We start from the raw sequence: 20,652 nt of genomic DNA on the forward strand, positions 1-20,652 counted from the left end.
ACAAATTTATTAAGTGACAATTGATAATTATAGTCTAATGTTTATATTTTTAAGACAAAATTTAAACAAAAATTAAAATTAACACGTAATAAAATTAAATACTCTATCTTTACAAGGTCATAAGATTGAATGATTAATTATTATTTTTTAAATATAAATAGTATTTTAAAAATTCCCTTTATTGAATTATTATTTTATATTTTACTTAATTTTTTTTATTTCAAAATGAAAAATTCCAGTTATTACCAGGCATGTTTGATTTTGGTTTTCTTTTTTATACGTGCCTTTTGTTTATTTTGTTTTCTTTTCCGTTTTTATTAAAAAATACGAATTGAAAATTGCATTTGATAATATTGTTTTTTCAAATAAAAAAAATCATTGATGATAAATGTTGTGCACTCATCATATAATTAAACATATATACAAATATATTGATAAAAGAAATGGCCACTTACAAAAATGATTAGTTGGGTCATGAAACAACGTGACTAGCCAGTTGATCATTAATGGAAAAAATAAGTATTATTTTGGTGTTTTATTATTATTTTTAAAAAAATAAAAAATGAGACCACTTTTTAAATAATAAAAAACTAATAAAATATATATATTTTTTATCTTTTTAAAGAAAACCACATCAAATAATAAGATAAATGAGCAGAATAATAATTTTTTGTAAGTAAAAAGATAGGAAATCAATTGAAAGAGGAGTGCGACTTTGTTCACTCCTTCAACTGGGGTGAACATGACCCACGGTTAATGTTTTGGGGCTCATAATAATTTTGAATATTTCTTCCTCATTTTCTTTTCTCTTATTTCTCTTTCAATTTTTTTTTTTGACAAGTCTCTCATCATCTTTCTATCATCGTAGCAACTCGTGCGACAACCAGTGCCGGCCTTGAGCGAAGGCGATCAGTGCAATCACCCTGGGCCCATTATTCAGGGGGCCCAAAATGATTTTAGTAAATATTATATTATTATAATTATTAATTAATTTAATATTTTTAAAAAAACTCTGAACACCCAACCATACTAGGCGAACTTCAAGTCCGCTGAAAGCCAACGAAGATGAAGTTCGCTTAGTGCTAGCTTGAAGTTTGCCTTCAGCGGACTTCAAAGTCCGCCCAACACTCAAGTTCGCTGAAGGCCAGCGGACTTGAAGTTCGCTTAGTGCTTTTGGGACCCTGAATAATATATTAAAGTTTAATATATTGAAGTTTAAATCCACTCAAAGTCTAAAGTATTTCTAAATTTTAATATATTGAAGTTTGAATCGAGACAATTTATTTGACTTGAATGTTAAATTTTTAATTAATTTAGACAAGATAAATATTAATTGAAAAATAAAAATGAGTTTATCACTAAGTTTAAATATATATGGGGTCTAATTTTTATTTTTACTGTGGGACCTAAATAATTTAGGACTAGTATTGGCAACAACTACCGCTGTATCAATTCTCACTGCGAAGAGGCAGCGAGACGCCAAGCACTAAGTGATGAGACACCAAATGCAAGATGAGGCGTCAAGGTAGTGGCGATGAAAGGGTCGAGGACAAGAGGCAATTGCTTAAAAAAGGAAGAGGGAAGAGGAGAGAGAAAAATATGTTGAATTTGACAAATAATTATCTTCAAAAATTAATTTTTTATCCTTATACCAACCGGGATGTCATTCAATCCAATTAAAGGGGGGTACAAAATGGCACTCTCGGAGCGGAGGTAAGGGAGACTGAGAGTCCGCAATGTATTGGCTGTGCGTCTGATATGCTTATGATGAATCTCATATCCCGCTAAATTTGTAGAGCATTGGAATAACAGTTCAGTGTCGGTGTAATTGTAAAATGTTAAAATGAAAATGGTGAATTTGAATTTAATTTCAAAGGCAAAGCAGAGGGAGAGGAGAACTAGGAATTGAAAAGGGGGAGAGTTAGAAGAAATGGTCGTGGTTTGTTTTGCTTGTTCGAACTTGAACTGAAAGCTACGTCGATCTCTTTCTAGGCTCTGTCATTTTCCGGCCTCCCCGATATTCCCGAGAAAGTTCTCCCGTCCATTTTCTCGGCTTCCTCCTGCAAAGTGCAAAGTTCGCTTCTGAATAGTCGTGATCGGTCAGTCCCACTCTTCTCTGACGTCGCCATTCGGTCAATATACTTACATACATACATGTTGACATACACGTAACTATAGATATAGCTACTGTTACGCTTATGTTTGCCATTGCATACATGCACAAAGATATTGTATGTATTAATTCAAAGCTGTTTATTCTGCTGAAGGATCGATTTCGAGATGCGATTAGCGATTTTCGGTTCAGCTGTTGTCGATTTGATTCAGTTAGCTAGTTGCTTTTAGATATCTAATCTGGCTGAAATTGCTGTTTTGGCCAGGTGCTTGATTCGAGGCCGACAAGAGTGAGGAAATCCACAGTGGCACTTGTCGCTGGAAAACGGTGCATTTTATCGGTTAGAAGAGTTGTGAGATATGGATTTTGCTTCTACTTTTCAGCAGTCATATTTGTTTCCTAGCAGTGAAGTTACGACTTGCAGGACTTCAGATTGTTTGCATTCACATTTGAAGTTCGGACATAGAGGCGTTCCTTATAAATTTCTTGGTAATCCAAGGCTTATTTCAAGATTCTACGAAAATAACAAGTTAAGGAAAATAACTGTGTCTAATAACAGGAGTATCCATTCAAGTACAATTGCTAAAGGAGAGTTTGATAACCATTTTTGGGGTAATAATCCCTGTCGATCTTTCTCTTGTAATTTTCTTGATGTCTCTAAGAGATCAAGGAGAGTAGTTAGGCTGCTCTGCCAAGGCAGTGATTCGTTAGCTTGTATTGATGGCAATGGTCAAAATGTGGAATTTGGTGAAAGCCGTGAAGAAGAGACTAATGTCAGTCCCGAGTTGAATGGTTTAGGGGTGGAGGTAAGGGAACAGGAAGACAAGGGCGGGCCTACGTTGGATGAATCAAAGGATTTGTTAGAGAAGGCACTGAAGGAATTGGAGGTTGCAAGGATTAAGAGCACAATATTTGAGGAAAAGGCCCAGAGAGTATCAGAAGCTGCAATATGTTTGAAGGATGAAGCAGCTAAGGCTTGGGAAAACTTTAATTCTACTCTTATTACTATTCAAGCTATTGTGCATGAAGAAGCCATTGCTACAGAAGCTGTTCAGAAAGCAACAATGGCCCTTTCTTTGGCTGAAGCAAGGTGTCAGTCGGCAGTAGATTCATTTGAAACTGCAAAAGGAAGAAACAAGTTTCTGGAAGCCTCTAGAGAGAGTGGTTCAGAATATGAAAGTGGAGGGGAAGAATCAGATATTTTAAGGAAAGAAGAGGAAGCATTTTTGGACGCTGAGGAAGATATTAAAGAATATCAAGCTACTTTGTCAAATTTTGAGGCAGAGGTCAGACAGTTGAAAAGAAGAAAAGAAGAGTTGCAAAAAGAAGTGAACAGGCTAAATGAGGTTGTAGAGAAGGCTCAAATGAATGCTTTCGAAGCAGAGGAAGATGTGGCAAATGTGATGCTTTTAGCAGAGCAAGCTGTTTCTTTTGAACTTGAGGCAGCAAAATGTGTAAATGATGCGGAGATTGCCCTACAAAGAGCAGAAAAAGATTCTTCTATATCTCACATTGATAGCCTGGAAACTACAGTACAACAAAATGGATCTTCATCCCAACTGCAGGTTTTGGGTGAGGAAGAACTAGTTGAAAAGGGAAAAGTAAGTCAGGGAAATTCAGGTGAACATGTTGTTGAAAGCGATGGAGATGCACCAATTGCAAGCGCTTCCTTTGTTACTGAACTTTTACCGAGTAGCCAGTTTGATGGACCTGACCACAGTTTTGATGAGACATGTTTATCTAATAACAGTGATCAAGAAAATGGTGAAGTAAGTTTAGAATCATCAAAAGATGCTGGAATAGATTTGGAAAAGTCAAAGAACTTTGTTCAAACAAAAAAGCAGGAACTACAGAAGGATTTGGCAAAGGACAGTTTGCCACTTAATAGTTCAAAAGCATTATTGAAAAAATCTTCTCGTTTCTTCTCTGCATCATTTTTCTCTTTAGATGGGTCTGAGTTCACACCTGCATCCCTTTTCTACGGTCTTATTGAATCTTTAAGGAAGCAATTGCCTAAACTGGTCATTGGGTCTATGCTCCTTGGGGCTGGGTATGCAACCCTTTCAAAGATGGAATTTTTGCATGCTCCTTCTCTGACTAATATATTACAACATGACCCCATTTTTTACTATTTGGTATCAGTTTATATTCTTGAAATGAACTATTTCTGGAACAGTGTGTTAATGAATTTTTGATGGTCATAACTGACATAAAGGTTGCATTTCTGATATATTGCAGCATTGCCTTTCATGCCTGCCAGTCTGAGAGAATTAATCAGCTAGTTCTACAATCGAATATTATTACCACTAGTATTGATGAAGTCTGTACAAATGCAAAGCCTCTGGTCTGTCAAATACAAAAATTGCCCCAGAGTGTTAAGAAACTAATGGAGATGTTTCCTAATCAAGAGGCATGTTCTTGAAATCCCCTAATTTAATTGCTTTGTGCTTGAAACCTAGTAATTTATTTAGCCCTTTTTTGGTTTTCGTTTCTAGTCTGTGATCTGGTATTCATTGTTTTTATAGGTGAGTGAGGAGGAAGCTTCTCTTCTTGACATGCTGTGGTTGCTTTTTGCAAGTGTCATTTTTGTGCCCTTATTCCAGAAAATTCCTGGAGGTAATCAAATCTCCTGGTCTACTGTTGCAGTTATGGAATTATAGTTCTTTCATCCTTTTTTTTTTTTTAATAAGTGGAAGATTGGTGCATTATATAGCACGATTTCATCCCTGGATAATTTGCTAAGCATAGTTCATGACTGCAACTTATGCCATTTTTCATTTTGTGATTGTCAAATGGTTGCTTTTGTTAATTTATTCTACAAGTAGAAATCTGCAATTTTATCTATACCATTTAATTAATTTCATAGCAAGAACCATGTTTTTCTTGAACTGAAGACATATTTGTGTCTATTTTTTTGGTCTTTTCTCTAGTGTGTGTCTGAAGCTTTAATGTTGTTTCATTAATAGCATATCTTTTATCTGCTGAATGTTTAGGCAGTCCTGTTCTTGGGTATTTGGCGGCTGGCATTTTGATTGGACCTTATGGTCTCTCTATCATTCGTAATGTACATGGAACCAAGGCAATAGCTGAATTCGGTGTTGTTTTCTTGCTATTTAATATTGGCCTAGAGGTACGGTCTACAAAATCTTGAATTTAATTGCTAAGGCTGCCAGCTATTTACCTTGAAAATTGATCTGATTACAAATAGAAGAACTGAGCATTTCATCATCATTTTGCAGCTCTCTGTTGAAAGACTAAGTTCTATGAAGAAATATGTTTTTGGATTGGGTTCTGCTCAGGTGACTGGAAAATTGTTTCCAACCATTACCATCTGTGTTTTGCTCCAGCTTGCGGTTTATTTGTGTAATTGATATGTGTGTGTGTGTGTATATATATATGCCATAGTATTTCTCTCTTTTTGAAGTACACAAGCAATGTAGGTCTTGATGACTGCAGTAGTGGTTGGCTTAGTTGCTCACTTCATTGCTGGGCTGCCTTGTCCTTCTGCACTGGTCATTGGGAATGGTCTGGCATTATCTTCCACTGCTGTTGTTCTTCAGGTAACCATTGATAAGCAGCTATTGCTTTAAGTAAATTTACTCTGGTTGGTAGTGATGGTAGAATTGTCACCTATAAAAAGGCTGCTTTGAAGTGGTAGTTGACCTAATACAACATTGTGGCACCAAACTACTTCACTCCTCAAGGGGTTGGTTGTTTGAGTTGAGAGGGAATGACATGACCCATAAAAATGTGGATTTGTGACCAGCATCAATTCCAATGTTAAGATGAACCTACCACTAGAACTGACAAGCCTCATATACTTTATTAATCAAATATTCACATTTTGACAAAGATCACATGGCAAAAACAAATAACTTTATTCACTAAGAATGACTAGTCAAAAGTGCTGACCATTATGCGAAAATGGTTTTCCTCCTTGGGGCAAGATAAATCATCTGTTTCGAATATCAAAAATGTTAATTTAGTGACAAATGTATGGCTATATAAGAAAAGATAGAATTAGAAATGAGGTTATTTGTAATAATGTCAAATTGACTCCTATGGAGATAAGATGCGTGATACATAATTAAAATAGTTTGGTCATGTGAGTAGAAGACTAATAGAGGCTATTGAGAGGAGAGTGGTTGGAATGGAACAAATATTTAGCAAAAGAGATGGATGAAGACCAAGAAAACTTGGTGCTATGCTCTTAAGTATGATATGAGTTACAGGAGATAAAACTCAGGAGATAAGGAGATAGATACAATTGGAGAGCTAGAATTCATTTAGCTGGCCCCACAGTGACATTAAGATTTGGTGCGTTGTTGTAGTCATTTTTTCTTACTTTGATGGTATATGGCTTTGATTCTTTTCTTCCTCAAATTTTCTTTCATTCCTTTTTGAGCAAGTATGTTCATTTGGCTAAACAGAAATATTTTTCATATTGTCCTCCCCTGCAATGATTCACAACCATATGTTCTGTACATGCTATGTCAATGGGATCACACAACCTTTGCTCATATGATAATACACATTAAGAATTGATCTTTTTTTCTTTTCTTTGCTGATTTTTGTGAATAGAATTTTCCATGTTGCACTAGGTTATTTTTCAATCAATAGGATTTTATCTGCTGCAATGAAAACTTACCAAAGAAATAAACAACAACAACAACAACAACAACATATCCAGCCTTTATCCCACTATGTGGGGTCGGTTACATGAATTCTAGATTTCCATATATTTCTATCTTTTGTCATATCTTCATTGAGATCCATACACTTCATATCAAACTTTAATGTCTCCCTCAAAGTCTTCTTAGGTCTGCATCTACCTCTTTTTTTGATTAATTGTTCCATTTCATCAACTCTCCTCACAAGAGCATCTCTTGGTCTCCTTCTCACATGACCAAACTATCTTAGTCTAGTCTCTCTCATCTTCTCCTCTATTGGCACTACTCTTATCTTATTACGAATAACTTCATTTCTAATTTTATCTTTTCTTGTATGGCTGCACATCCATCTTAACATCCTCATCTCCGCTACACGTCTTTTGCTCATGTTGGTATTTGACTGCCCAACATTCTGAGCCGTACAACAAAAATGGTCTTATAGCTGTCCTATAGAATTTTCCTTTCAATTTTAATGGGATTTTACCATCACATAACACCCTCGATGCATTTCTCCATTTTAGCCAACTTGCCTTAATTCTATGTGTGACATCCTCGTGAATTTCTCCATCTTTTTGAATCACTGATCCCAAATATCGAAATTGGTCTTTTCTTTGTAAGATTTGGTCTTCTAATTTTATTATAACATCCTCCACTCTTGCATTCTTACTAAATTTACATTCCATATATTCTGTTTTCTTTCTGCTTAATTTAAATCCCTTAGATTCTAAATTGTTTCTCCATAATTCAAGCTTAGTGTTCACTCCTTCTTTTGTTTCATCCACCAACACTATGTCGTCTGCAAATAGCATACACCATGGCATCTCTGTCTAAATATCTTTAGTGAGTTCATCCATTACTAAAGCAAATAAGTATGGACTTAGTGCAGAACCTTGATGCAATCCTATTGTAATTTTAAACGGTTCAGTATCCCTTCCACATGTTCTGACCCTTGTCTCTGCACCATGATACATGTCTTTAAGGGCTTGTATATAGGCTATTCGGACTCCTTTCTTCTCTAAAATCCTCCATAATACTTCTCTAGGGACTCTATTATAGGCCTTTTCTAGATCTATAAACACCATATGTAGGTTCTTCTGATGATCCCGATACCTTTCTATTAGGTGCCTCAGTAGGTATATAACTTCTATTGTTGACCTACCGGACATGAAACCAAACTGATTTTCTGAGACCTCTGTTTTTTTTCTGAGCCTCTGCTCTATTACTTTCTCCCAGAGTTTCATGGTATGGCTCATTAACTTAATTCCTCTATAATTTTCACAGTTTTGAACATCTCCTTTGTTCTTATATGTAGGGACCAAAGTACTCTTCCTCCACTTATCTGGCATCTTTTTTGATTCAAGAATCGCGTTAAATAATTTCGTTAGCCAGAAGAAACCCTCTTCTCCCATGCATTTCCATGCTTCTATTGGTATATTATCCGGTCCCACCGCCTTATGATTTTTCATCTTTTTTAATACTTGCCTTATTTCATTTGGACTTATGCGTCGATAAAATGTATAGCTCACGTTCCCTTCGGAGTTACTAAGATGTCCCAACCTAACTCTTGTGTCGCTATCATTATTGAATAATTTTGTGAAATACTCCTTCCATCTCTCCTTAATCGCTCCTTCATTCACTAATACATTTTGATTTTCATCTTTTATGCATTTCACTTGATTTAAATCCCTTGTTTTTCTTTCTCTTGCTTTAGCTAATTTATATATATCCCTTTCTCTATCTTTTGTATCAAGTCGTTTATATAGATTCTCGTATGCTTTTGACCTTGCTTCACTAACAGCTTTTTTTGCTGCCTTTTTTGATTTTTTATAATTTTTTTTTGATTTTCTTCATTGTTGCATTGATATACAGCCTTATAGTAATTTTTCTTATTTTTAATTTTCAATTGCACTTCTTCATTCCACCACCAAGACTCCTTAAGGTTAGGGGCTCTACCATTTGTCTCTCCAAGCACTACCTTTGCTGTGTTTCTCAAGGCATTAGCCATTTCTCTTCACATTTGGTTTGTCCGTCCTTTTTCATTCCATTCTCTTCTACCCCTTAATTTTTCTTTGAAGTTTAGTTGTTTCTCCCCTTTTAAATCCCACCACCTGATTCTTGGATTTTGTTTTATGTGATTTTTTCTCTTCCAATTTCTTACTTGGACGTCAAGTACTAGAAGTCTATGTTAAGTAGTCAAACACTCTCCCGGTATCACCTTACAATCCCTACAACATACCTGGTTCTCTTGTCTCATGAGGAAGTAATCTATTTGGGTGCTTGATGTGACATTCTTATATGTGATTAAGTGTTCGTCCCTTTTTTGAACCTAGTATTGGTTATGATGAGCCCATATGCCATTGCAAAATCTAGAATAGACTTACCCTCATTATTAATTTCCCCGAATCCATACCCTCCATGTACCTCTCTATAGCCGTTTCCGTCTCTACCCACGTGACCATTTAAGTCACCTCCTATAATCACTTTCTCTCCTCTTGGTATCATTTGTATGAGTCCCTCTAGATCCTCCTAGAATTTTGCTTTTATCTCCTCACCTAACCCCGCTTGTGGTGCATATGTACTAAATATATTCATAGTCATTCTTCCTAGAATAACCTTCACCATAATAATCCTATCCCCTATTCTCTTTACATCCACTACCACATCTACTAAACTTTTATCTATAATGATCCCCACTCCATTTTTTGCTCGATCATTTCCTGTGTATCATATTTTATATCCATTTTCTGACAAAGTTTTTGTTTTTTTCCCTACCCATCTCGTCTTTTGAAGGCACATAATATTAATCTTTCTCCTAATCCTCACATCTACCACTTCCATAGCTTTGCCTGTTAATGTTCCTATGTTCCATGACCCAATCCTTAATCTATGATTTTGTTTTTGGCTTTGACTTTGAATTTGATTTTGTTTTTGTTTTTGGTTTTGGTTTTGATTTTGATTTTGTTTTTGATTTTGATTTTGGTTTTGATTTTGATTTTGATTTTGATGTTGGACTAACTTCTTTACTCACATCCGTCCAAGCAAATGCGGGAACCCTTGCTCATTTGTCACTACATCTGGGCGCCGATGCGAAGAACCTGCTTTTTGGCTGAACTTAACACTTCACATCTGTCTTTGATTTCCAAATTCCCGGCATCCCATCCGATGAACAATAAGAAACCCATATATTAGTTACCACTAGAAAACCATATTCATACTTCCTGCAGTCTCATTTGTGCTGGTGTAAGGTTATGAAGAGACTTCAGGCTTAGAGTTTAGTATTGGTTTGTAGATGGAATAAAGGGGGAGTTGATTTGATTCTCTATACATAATGATTTTTGAAGTTGGTTTGCTGGAAAATTTTGGTAGCATCTATTTGTGCAGTTCATTATCAAAGTAAAGGCAAAGAAAGGAGGAAGTGTTGGAGGCTGACCAGTATTTTGTGAGTGGAGTTTCTGGGGATTGAATAATGGTCACAAGGTCTGCTAGTGTGCTATAAGTTAGAGATTAAGAAATAAATTAAGGCTGATAAGGGAATAACTTGCATCAATATTCATAAAATAATTGAATTTTCTGTTCCAGGCAGTTATTCCTAGTAAGAGTGCTACACTGCTCTATTTTTTTCACAGAGAGAGAGAGAGAGAGAGAGAGAGAGAGAGAGAGAGAGAGGACTGGTGGAGGGAGATATGTACCAGAGTCATGTGAGTTTGAACTATGCTCACATTAGTTGTGTTGGACCCAGTCATAATCATTTCTGAAGTTTATTTGATTGTTTTAAAGCTGTCAATTTTAGATTCCTTTTCCTCAGTTTAAGTAGTGGATGTTAGTAATGATCCTGACCTAAGGGGTGCTGGATGGGAGACACGTTAATTACAAGGGGTGGTTGTTTAAGACTTGAACTCCAGCTCTCATAGTGTAATTATTCTCATAAAGGAATCATCGCCTTATGATGAAACTATATACTAGCACTATAATAAGATACATATTCAAATTTATTCTATATCTTTTTTTTTTTGAATAGCTGTATTGAAAATTATAGGCTTCATCAGTGAACTACCACAATGAATTTTGAAACTGCTAAAATATGATTTTGATTAGTAGGTTACTTCATTTTATTTGAGATCATTTAGTCATGATTTAATAAGTTTTGGTTGATACTGTTTCCATTGGAAGGTGAACTAATTAGTATTTGGGAAATTCTATATGCCCCCACCCTTTTTGCTCTCTACACCCACATTGAAAAACAACTAAGGAAAAAAAGTCATGTTTACCCTTGCTTGTAGCCACCCATCATTGCTGGCGATCGCCCATCATTGCCGGCTGCCCAAACTCTCACCGGCAACAGCGACGAACATGGCCTCCATCAGCTCCCACCTTTCACCCATCATCGCACCCACTTCTCTCTCTCTCTCTTGCCAGCGCCACTCCCACCGATGGCTGTGATGAATGTGGCCACCATCATCACACCCGAACCCCAGGGTTCGGGGTGCGTTCAAAGCCCCCGAACCCCAAGGTTCAGGTGCAATGATGGTGGCTACGTTCGTCGTGGCTGCCAGTGGGAGCGACACCGGCGAGAGAGAGAGAGGAAAGTGGGTGTGATGATGGGTGGGAAGTGGGAGTTGATGGCGGCTGCGTTCGTCACAGCCGCCGATGGGAGCTTGGGCTACCGACGATGATGGGTGGTTGCAAGCAAGGGTAAAAATGACTTTTTCCCTTAGGTGTTTTTCAGTGTGGTTGTAGAGAGAAAAAAGGGTGAGTGCATTTAGAATTTCCCTTAGTATTTTATTTTCATCTTTCTATTCTTCCTTTACCCTTTGGATTTCTTCTACAGGTACTACAAGAACGAGGTGAGAGTACCTCACGCCATGGACGTGCTACATTTTCTGTTTTACTTTTTCAGGTATTTGTCTTCTTGAATATTACAAGAATGAAGCAAATAGGTAGTCAAAAAACTTGCTGTTGCATACTGATTGTATTTGATTTAATAGCTTGTTATCAAATGCGTCAGGAATCAAGGCAGGAGATAGGATGTAATTAGTCAATATTCAGTAGGGAATTAAGGCTGTAATTAAGTTGTGATTATGTTTATATTACTGTAAATAGATGATTACCCCAATTAGGAGATTTGTTTCCATATCTATGTAAGCATTTATTGTGTATATTCCTACTGATTCAATGAATAGAGGATAGAAAATTCTACCATAATTTTCCACATGGTATCAAAACCTAGATTAGAAACCCAGGGCTTTCTTTCTTGGGCCTTCATTGCCGACGGATCTGTTGTCGTCGATAGCCTCTATTGCCACTGTCTACAACCCATCACTGTTAGCATTCATTGCTGTGATAGAGTCCATTGCTGTCGTACGTGTTCTCCCCTCATTCTCCCCTTATTCCTTTCCTTTAACCAGATATGTCTACCACCACAGGCGAGGGTAGTTCCCATGGCATAAGAGAAACACCAGCAGTCTTAGGGATTCTATCGTCGGGAGAACTACAACAAATCAATGTTGCCTACTGATTGAATGAGAAGAATTACCTAAAATGGTCTCAATTGATTCGTACCATTTTGAAAGGGAAAGGGAAGATTAGTCATATCATGGGGACCGAATCGAAGAAGGAAGATCCAACCTATGCAGCATAGGATGAAGAAGATTCCATGATAATTACATGGCTTTGGAGTTCTATGGCACCTAAAATCAATGACACCTGCATGTTTTTATTGACGACAAAAGATGTTTGGGAGTCTATCCAACAGACCTACTCGAAGGTTAAGCATGTAACCCATATCTTCGAGTTGAAGATCAAAATAATTTAAAACAAAACAGGGGAATAAGACTGTTACAGAGTATGCCAATCTCCTAAAAGGATTGTGGCAGGAGATGGATCACTATTGGATCATTGAGATGAAAAATAGTGATGATGCAGCAATGTTGAAGGCTTTCATAGAGAAAGATTGAACCTATGACTTCGTAGTAGGCCTCAACATGGAATACGATCAGATGAGGGTTCAAATCTTAGGCAAAGATGATTTACCTTCACTAAATGAAGTTGTTTCAATTATACTAGTTGAGGAAAGTAGGTGGAGTGTAATGCTAGAACCTAAACCAGTTGAAGTCTTAACAATGGTGGCTAATGGAGGACGCCATGGATATAAGAAGGACCAACTAAATAGGGAGAATGGGAAAATAGTCTCCAAATTTGTAGGTAGTGACAACCATGATAACCTGTGGTGCGCCTTCTGCAAGAAACTGCTGGAGGCTAAATGGTAAATCACCAAGCAAGGAGTGGGGAAATAGAGGCAGACAATAGCAACAGAGCAAGGGGCAAGGCAATGAACCAAAGGAGTTCAATAAGGAAGAGATTGAGAGGTTGGGACATCTCTTAAGTACTCTTGAAAAACTGTCATCTTCAAGTAACTGCTCATTGATGCATTCAGGTAAACCTCTAATTTCTCATGCTTTAAGTGCCTTGGATACATCCTTTAAAGACTCATGGATTATCAATTCTGGAACCATTGACTATGTGACTCATTCCTCTCGTTTTTTCCACTTGTACTCACTCTGCTCCAGCAAAAGGAAAATTGCTACTGCTAGTGGTTCCTTGATCACAGTAGCCAGGAAGGAGAGATCAAAATGAGTCCTACTTTAAAGAATGTCCTTTATGTGCCTAAACTGTCCACCAATCTTTTATCAGTATCCAAATTGTCCTATGATGTGAATTGCAAAGTGATTTTTCTGCCATATTGCTGTTTGTTTTAGGACTAGGATTCGGGAATGATGATTAGATGTGCTAAGGAATTGGATGGTTTGTACTATCTTGAGGAATCTGAGAAACCAATAGTTGGCAAGTGGAACCAGCCCTTAACCTATCTTTCTGAACTACATCTACCCAATAAAGACACAGTTTGGCTGCTTATAGGCTAGGACACCCTTCTTTTTTAACTGTTAAGATTATGTTCCCTTCTTTGTTTAGAAAACTAGATACTAGATAGTTTCTTTATGAGGTCTGTGAACTTGCAAAACATGGATGTGCTGTTTTTCCTGTCAATAATAAAAGAACTCATTTCCCTTTTTAGTCGTTTTATAGTGATATATGGGGTACATCAACCATTCCAAATGTTTATGGGGCACGTTGGCTTGTTTTGTTATTAATGCTTGTACAAGGGTTATCTAGGCATTTCTTCTCAAAAGCCAAATCTGATGTGAGTGACCTTCTCCCCAATTTCTTTTCCATGAAACAAAACCAATTTAGGGAAGAAATCAAAAGGTTTAGGTTGGATAATGCAAAGGATTATTTCAACCAAATCCTTTCCACAAATTTCCATAAATGGGGGGTTATTCAAGAGTCATCTTGTGTTTCCACTCCCTAACAAAATGAAGTTGTAGAAAGAAAAAATAGCCATCTTCTAGATACTACTCGAGCATTGTTGTTTCAGAAAAATGTGCCAAAACATTTTTTGGGGGGAAGCAGTCCTTACAGCCACACATGTTATAAACTGGTTATAATCCTGAATGTTAAATTTTCAAATTCCTATGGCAGTATTGTCCCAGTTTTATCTAGGTCTTCATACAACAAACCATTTTACCCTTAGAGTATTCGGGTGTTTTCATTTGTTCATGTTCATAGTCTAAATAGAGGGAAATTGGATCCTAGAGCTACTAAGTGTGTCTTTGTGGGATACTTTTCAACACAGAAAGGGTACAAATGCCATCATCCACCAAGAAAAAAACTCCTTATGTTACCTTTGTTGAAACTAAACCCTATTTTACCCAACCTATCTTTAGAGGGAGACATTAATTGTAGAAGATAAGGATGATTTTTTCCTTCTTGACTTACCATCATCATCCCCTAAATCTACACTCAAACTTGAACTTCAACCTTCTTCACAAACCCATGAACATGAGCCCTTCCTACAACTTGGTTCACAAACAGAAGGGGGAAAGGCCATTATTGACCATCGGTTTTCATAGATTTACTCAAGGACAAATCTAGAACCCGAACCAAGGTTGGGCTAATCACTAGACCCAACTTTTGAAAATGAGGTAATATCTCTTAGCTCTCCTTCTAACATTGATCCCTTGATTGACATTGATTTGCCCGTAGTACTCAAGAAAGGAACCTAAGAATGCATAAAACATCCCTTATACCCAATATCTCACCTTGTATCTTTTAAAAGATGCTCTCCATCTCATAAAAGTTTCCTTGCAAACATAAACATAGCATCCATTCCCACAACATCATCAGAGGCTTTAAATTGTGAGAATTGGAAGAATGCTGTGAACGTTCAAATGCAGGCCCTGGAGAAGAAAAATACTTTGGAGATTGTGGATTTACCAAAATAAAAGAAACCGGTGGGATGCAAGTGGGTCTTCACAGTCAAGTATAGAGCAGATGGGACACTTGAAAGGTACGAAGCTAGGCTGGTAGCTAAAGGATACACCCAAACGTATGGGATAGACTACCAAGAAACCTTTGCCCTGGTAGCCAAGATGAACGTGGTGAGAATTCTTTTGTTCCTAGTAGCTAACTTTGACTGGCTTTTACAACAGTTTGATGTGAAGAATGCATTGTTGCACGAAGAGCTTGAGGAGGAAATTTACATGGAAATACCCCCAGGGTTTAATAGGAAAATAGCTAGAAACAAGGTTTGCAGGCTCAAGAAGGCACTAAATAGCCTAAAATAGTCACCAATAGCTTGGTTCGGGAGATTTTCCAAGGTAATGTTGGCCATGGGGTACACCCTATTCATAAAACACTCGGGTTCAAGTTCAGTTACTGCTCTTGTTGTTTATATTGATGACATTATAGTAACAGGAAATGATGAAAAGGAGAGGCAGAACTTGGGAAGATGTTCGGCTAAGGCGTTTGAGATCAAGGAACTAGGGAATTTGAAATATTTCTTAGATATTGACACGGCACAGTTTGGACAGGGGATATTTATATCCCAACATAAGTATATCCTTGATCTTTTGAGACATAGGAAAATAGGCATACAACCATCCAACATCCCAGTTGATTCTAATCACAAACTTGGTGACATAGAGGGAGAAAGGGCCATAGACAAAGAAGCATATCATAGATTGGTTGGCAGGGTAATTTACCTATCTCACACACAACTGAACCTAGCCTATGTAGCTAGCGTGGCGAGCCAATTCATGCACAAACCAAGGAACTTCACCTGTAAGCAGTCTACAGAATTCTGCATTACCTCAAGGGAACCCTAGGAAAGGGAATTTTATTCAAGAAAAATGACAAACTCACCCTAGAGGTCTACACCGATGCTGATTTCACAAGCTCAATGATTGATAGGAGGTCCACCACTGAATACTGCACTTTCTTGTGAGGAAACTTAGTTACTTAGAGGAGCAAAAAGCAGAATATCGTGGCAAGATCAAGTGCAAAATCAGAATTTGGGGCAATGGAACAGGGTATATGTGAGCTGCTATGGTTGAAGATTATTTTGGAAGATCTAAGACTCAAGTGGGATGGTTTTATGAAGCTTTATTGCGACAATCAGTTGGCAATCAGTATTACACACAATCTTGTGCAGTATGACCGAACAAAATACATTGAGGTTGACCAACATTTTATTAAGGAGAGGCTAGACAATGCTCTTATTTGCACGCTTTATGTACTGGGTGAATCACAATTGACAGATGTCCTAACCTAGGGACTCAATAGTTCGGTCTTTCACAAGATTATAGTTAAGTTGGGAATGAACAATGTTATTCCCTAACTTGAGAGGGAGCATTAGGAATCAAGGCAGGAGATATGATGTACATAGTCAATATTCTGTAGGGAATTAAGGCTGTAATTAAGCTGTGATTATGTCTATATTACTGTAAATAGATAATTACCCCAATTAGGAGATTTGTTTCCATATCTATTTAAGCATCTATTGTGTATATATTCCTACTGATTCAATGAACAGAGGACAGAAAATTCTACCATAATTTTCCACAAAATGATTTTCATATTCTTGCTTTTTGATGGAATTTTATGCTGTCTTTTGATACTGTGTTATTGTGTTCTGCCATAATAATGTGTCCTCAAGGTGAAAATTTCTGGATCTAAAATACATCCTAGTTGTAGATTATTAATCTAATATGTTTGCACCATTTCCACTTGTTAGGTATTATAATCCAATCCCTATACCTAATGACTAATGACTTGAAGTAGCAGAAAGATGATGCACGAAAAGTGATCCTTTTTTTTTTTTTTGTTTCTTTTCAACTTGATTTTGTTGTACTTTGTTAGCTGTTCATCTTTTTTTAATTTCCATTGCCTTCAGGATTTGGCTGTTGTGGTTTTGCTGATACTCATACCTCTTATTTCACCGAATTCATCCAAAAGAGGGGTAAAGTTATACTATTCCTCGCACTTTTTTTGTTTTGGTTCTGTACCATGTACGTTAATGAACAGCAGGCTGTCATACCATCTTTTTTACTCCCTTGTCTCATAGCATGTAAATATAATCTTCTTTATTCCCAGCTGGAAATGTAAAATAAAATTATTTTTGCTTCAGTTTTAGTTTCCACATGCTTAGGTCCTTAGGGTAGCTTTAATAGTGCAGCAGTTTTCACCAGTGGTATTATTTGTGCTTCTGCCTTTGTAATGATTCTGACATTTTTAGGTTGGTTTCCAAGCAATTGCTGAAGCTCTTGGGCTGGCTGCTGTGAAGGCAATTTCTGCAATTGCTGCTATAATTGCTGGAGGACACTTGGTGAGCTCTATACTTAGTTGAGTGTAGCCATAAGATCAGGAGTGATAAAACCACACTGTTTTGCTGCTGCTCTGCATCTTGTATAATTATTTCCATAGCAAGTAGCTTCTTGCTAGAAGTAAGAGCATTTTGTGATGCATCCTTTTTTGTGTTCTATTGAGATTCAAGTCATGATATCATCTTCTCAAGTTTTTACAGAGCTATTTTGTTGCTTTTGACAACATACAAGCCAGTAAATTTGAATTTCTCTGCCTTAAAGTTCATTCTTGTGCTAATTTTCAGCTGCTTCGGCCTCTTTATAAGCAAATTGCAGAGAATCAAAATGCTGAGATATTCTCTGCAAATACACTCCTTGTTATTCTAGGGACAAGTCTCCTTACGGCTAGGGTATGGTGACACATTATTAAGTTTACTTTTTATATTGTTTGTCAAAGAAAAAAAAAAAAGGTTACTTTTCCATATTTTCATAATGTTTATTGTATGCATTTCGTAAGTGGAACAGGCTGGCCTTTCAATGGCATTGGGAGCATTTTTGGCTGGTCTGCTTCTTGCCGAAACAGAATTTTCTTTACAGGTTGAATCAGATATTGCTCCGTATCGTGGCCTGTTATTAGGTCTCTTCTTCATGACGGTAGGCCCTTACATTTATCTACTCAAACCATTTATTATCTAATCTGATTCATGAATCTTCTTTTATGGAGATTTATTTATCTGGCTAGAAGATAATTCTAGCTTACATCTTATAAAGAAGAACATTTTTATTTCTTCTTATAGTCTTGTAAAATTGATCTTCTTACTTGGCATTGTGAAAATGGAACTTGTTCATCGGAGTAATATATTCAATTTTAGCATTTTATATGACCATCGTTTGATATTGTTGGAGAGTCCTAGCTGCTAAGGAGTTATCAGAAAAGAAGAAGTTGTAGCTGATATACAGCAAGAGGAAGCTAATCCAGCGAAGATAAGGGATCAAGTGCAGTAAAGATAAAACTCCTAAAAATCAGGATAAATAATAGGAGAAGATAGGAGTAAAAAAAATAGCAATTATCTTGATTAATTTGTACTCTAAAATTTGTTGTTTTTTATCTCTTAAATAGTAGGACTAGATAGCATAGAAACTTGTATAAGTAGAGTTCCTATCTTTGAATGAAAGTATCGAGACTTTTCATCTCATTGCTCGATCCAAATCTTAGGTTCCTGGTTTAGGAACCGATTGTGTTCATGGTATCAGATCTCGGTTATCATAACCAAGTCTCTTGATCAACATGGTTGGTTCCAATCCAGCAACCCCAGCTCCTACGATAGAAGAATCCTCTCGTAGCTCAGTTCCTCAACCACCGATTACACAGACAACCATAACTCCTGCCAACATTCTCACTATGGATAGCTAGACGTTGCAGATTATACAACACAAGTTAAACGGAAGAAACTTTAGGAAATGGTTTCAGTCCGTGACCCTGGTGATCAAAGGCAAAGGGAAGTTCGGTTACCTCACCGGGGCGATCCCAACTCCTCCAGAAGAGTCAACAGAATACCAACGATGGGAAGTAGAAAACTCTATTCTTATGGCATGGTTGATCAACTCAATGGAATTAAAGATAGGCCGAACCGATTTGTTTTACAAGACTGCAAAAGAGGTGTGAGATGCAACCTAATAATTATACTCTGATCTTGAAAACATAGCCCAGTGTTTTGAGATCAGAGCAGCCATTAGGACTGCAAAACAAGGTGGTCTTGGGGTCACCGAATACTACGACAACCTAGTAGAGCTTTAGCAAGAGATGGATTTGTTCTATGATCCAAAGTGGGAGTGCTTGGGTGACAGTCAGAAGTACAACAAAATGTTGGAGAAAGAGTGGGTGTTTGACTTCCTCCAAGGCCTAAATTCAGACTTGGATGAAGTAAGAGGTCGACTTCCTAGCATCAAGCCATTGCCAACTCTCAGAGAAGTTTTTGCTGAAGTTAGAAGAGAGGAAGGAGACAAGTTATGCTGACTCAAACAGAACTAAATACCGGTTCTGCACTTGCTGCATCCAAGAGGGAAGAAGTTTCTAAGGCCAAACAGTGGTGTGAATACTGTAACAAACCCTATCATATGAAGCAAATATGCTGGAAGCTTCATGGAAAGCCACCCAATTGGCAACCAAGGGGCAAGAAGGAGAAGGAAAGACCAGCATATGCAGCTACAAGTATTCAGAATGCAGCAACAGCAGGTGCTTAGACAGCAGAAAAGGGTATGGGGTTAAATCTTACAGCTGATCAGGTGGAGTTCTTACAAAAATTGTTGAATGACACCCATATTTCAAAGGAATTAGATGGATTTACAGCCAACACATCAATGCCTGTAGCACAAAGAGGTGATTTAGTGATGTCCTTAACTACTAGAAGATGAGTGAGTGTTATTGGGTTGTAGATACCGGAGCATCTGATCATATGACTAGATCTACTACCATACTTGAAAATTTTCAGGTGAAAGAGAAGGAACTAACGGTTTTAATGGCAGATGGAACCGTATCCTCAGTTAAGGGAAGAAGAAGAGTGTGTGTGGCTAGTTTAACTCTTGATTCTGTTTTGTATATGCCAAATTTAAAATGTAGCTTGCTATCAGTGAGTAAACTCACTAAGGATTTGGATTGCATTGTAACTTTCTTTCCTTCATGTTGTATTTTTCAGGACCAATCCACGGAGAAGATGATTGGCAGTGTTGAGGAAAATGATGGTCTTTATTGGATATTGGACAACAAGGCTCTTCCTAGTTAGTTAGCTCCTAGTTTTTCTCTTTCAGTTAGCTTGAATTTTGAAATTTTGTTATGGCATAGATGTCTTGGTCATCCTAGTTTTCAATATTTGAAACACCTATACCCTGATTTATTCATCAATAAAAACAACTTGGTACTCAATTGTGATCATTGTATTTTTGCCAAACAAACTCATGGTTCTCATTAACCAAAACCATATACTCATTCCAAACTGTTTTACTTGATCCATAGTGATATTTGGGGACCAGTTAGGGTTCCAAACTTGAGTGGTGCTAGATGGTTTGTGTCCTTCATAGATAACCACACGAGTATGTTGGGTATACTTAATGAAGGAAAAATATGAGGTTTGTGCAATTTTTCAGAACTTCCACAAGTTGATTCTAAGCATAT

General features: G+C 37.1%; 1 protein-coding gene across 1 annotated transcript in view; it reads left to right on the forward strand.

The window, feature by feature from the left end:
- The first annotated feature begins 1,707 nt into the window (after positions 1-1,707).
- LOC127801751 (K(+) efflux antiporter 2, chloroplastic-like) overlaps positions 1,708-20,652 on the forward strand; it is a 31,371-nt gene continuing 12,426 nt past the window's right edge. Inside the window, exons 1-12 of the mRNA XM_052337131.1 lie at positions 1,708-2,099; positions 2,379-4,163; positions 4,352-4,523; positions 4,639-4,729; positions 5,107-5,243; positions 5,353-5,412; positions 5,554-5,673; positions 11,612-11,680; positions 17,072-17,137; positions 17,414-17,503; positions 17,786-17,890; positions 18,006-18,134. Coding sequence (XP_052193091.1) covers positions 2,473-4,163; positions 4,352-4,523; positions 4,639-4,729; positions 5,107-5,243; positions 5,353-5,412; positions 5,554-5,673; positions 11,612-11,680; positions 17,072-17,137; positions 17,414-17,503; positions 17,786-17,890; positions 18,006-18,134 — 2,730 coding nt within the window. The 5' untranslated portion in view covers positions 1,708-2,099; positions 2,379-2,472. The remainder of the gene's footprint in view (positions 2,100-2,378; positions 4,164-4,351; positions 4,524-4,638; positions 4,730-5,106; positions 5,244-5,352; positions 5,413-5,553; positions 5,674-11,611; positions 11,681-17,071; positions 17,138-17,413; positions 17,504-17,785; positions 17,891-18,005; positions 18,135-20,652) is intronic.

Source organism: Diospyros lotus, chromosome 5 (genome assembly GCF_014633365.1).
Source record: "Diospyros lotus cultivar Yz01 chromosome 5, ASM1463336v1, whole genome shotgun sequence".
Taxonomy (NCBI): domain Eukaryota; kingdom Viridiplantae; phylum Streptophyta; class Magnoliopsida; order Ericales; family Ebenaceae; genus Diospyros; species Diospyros lotus.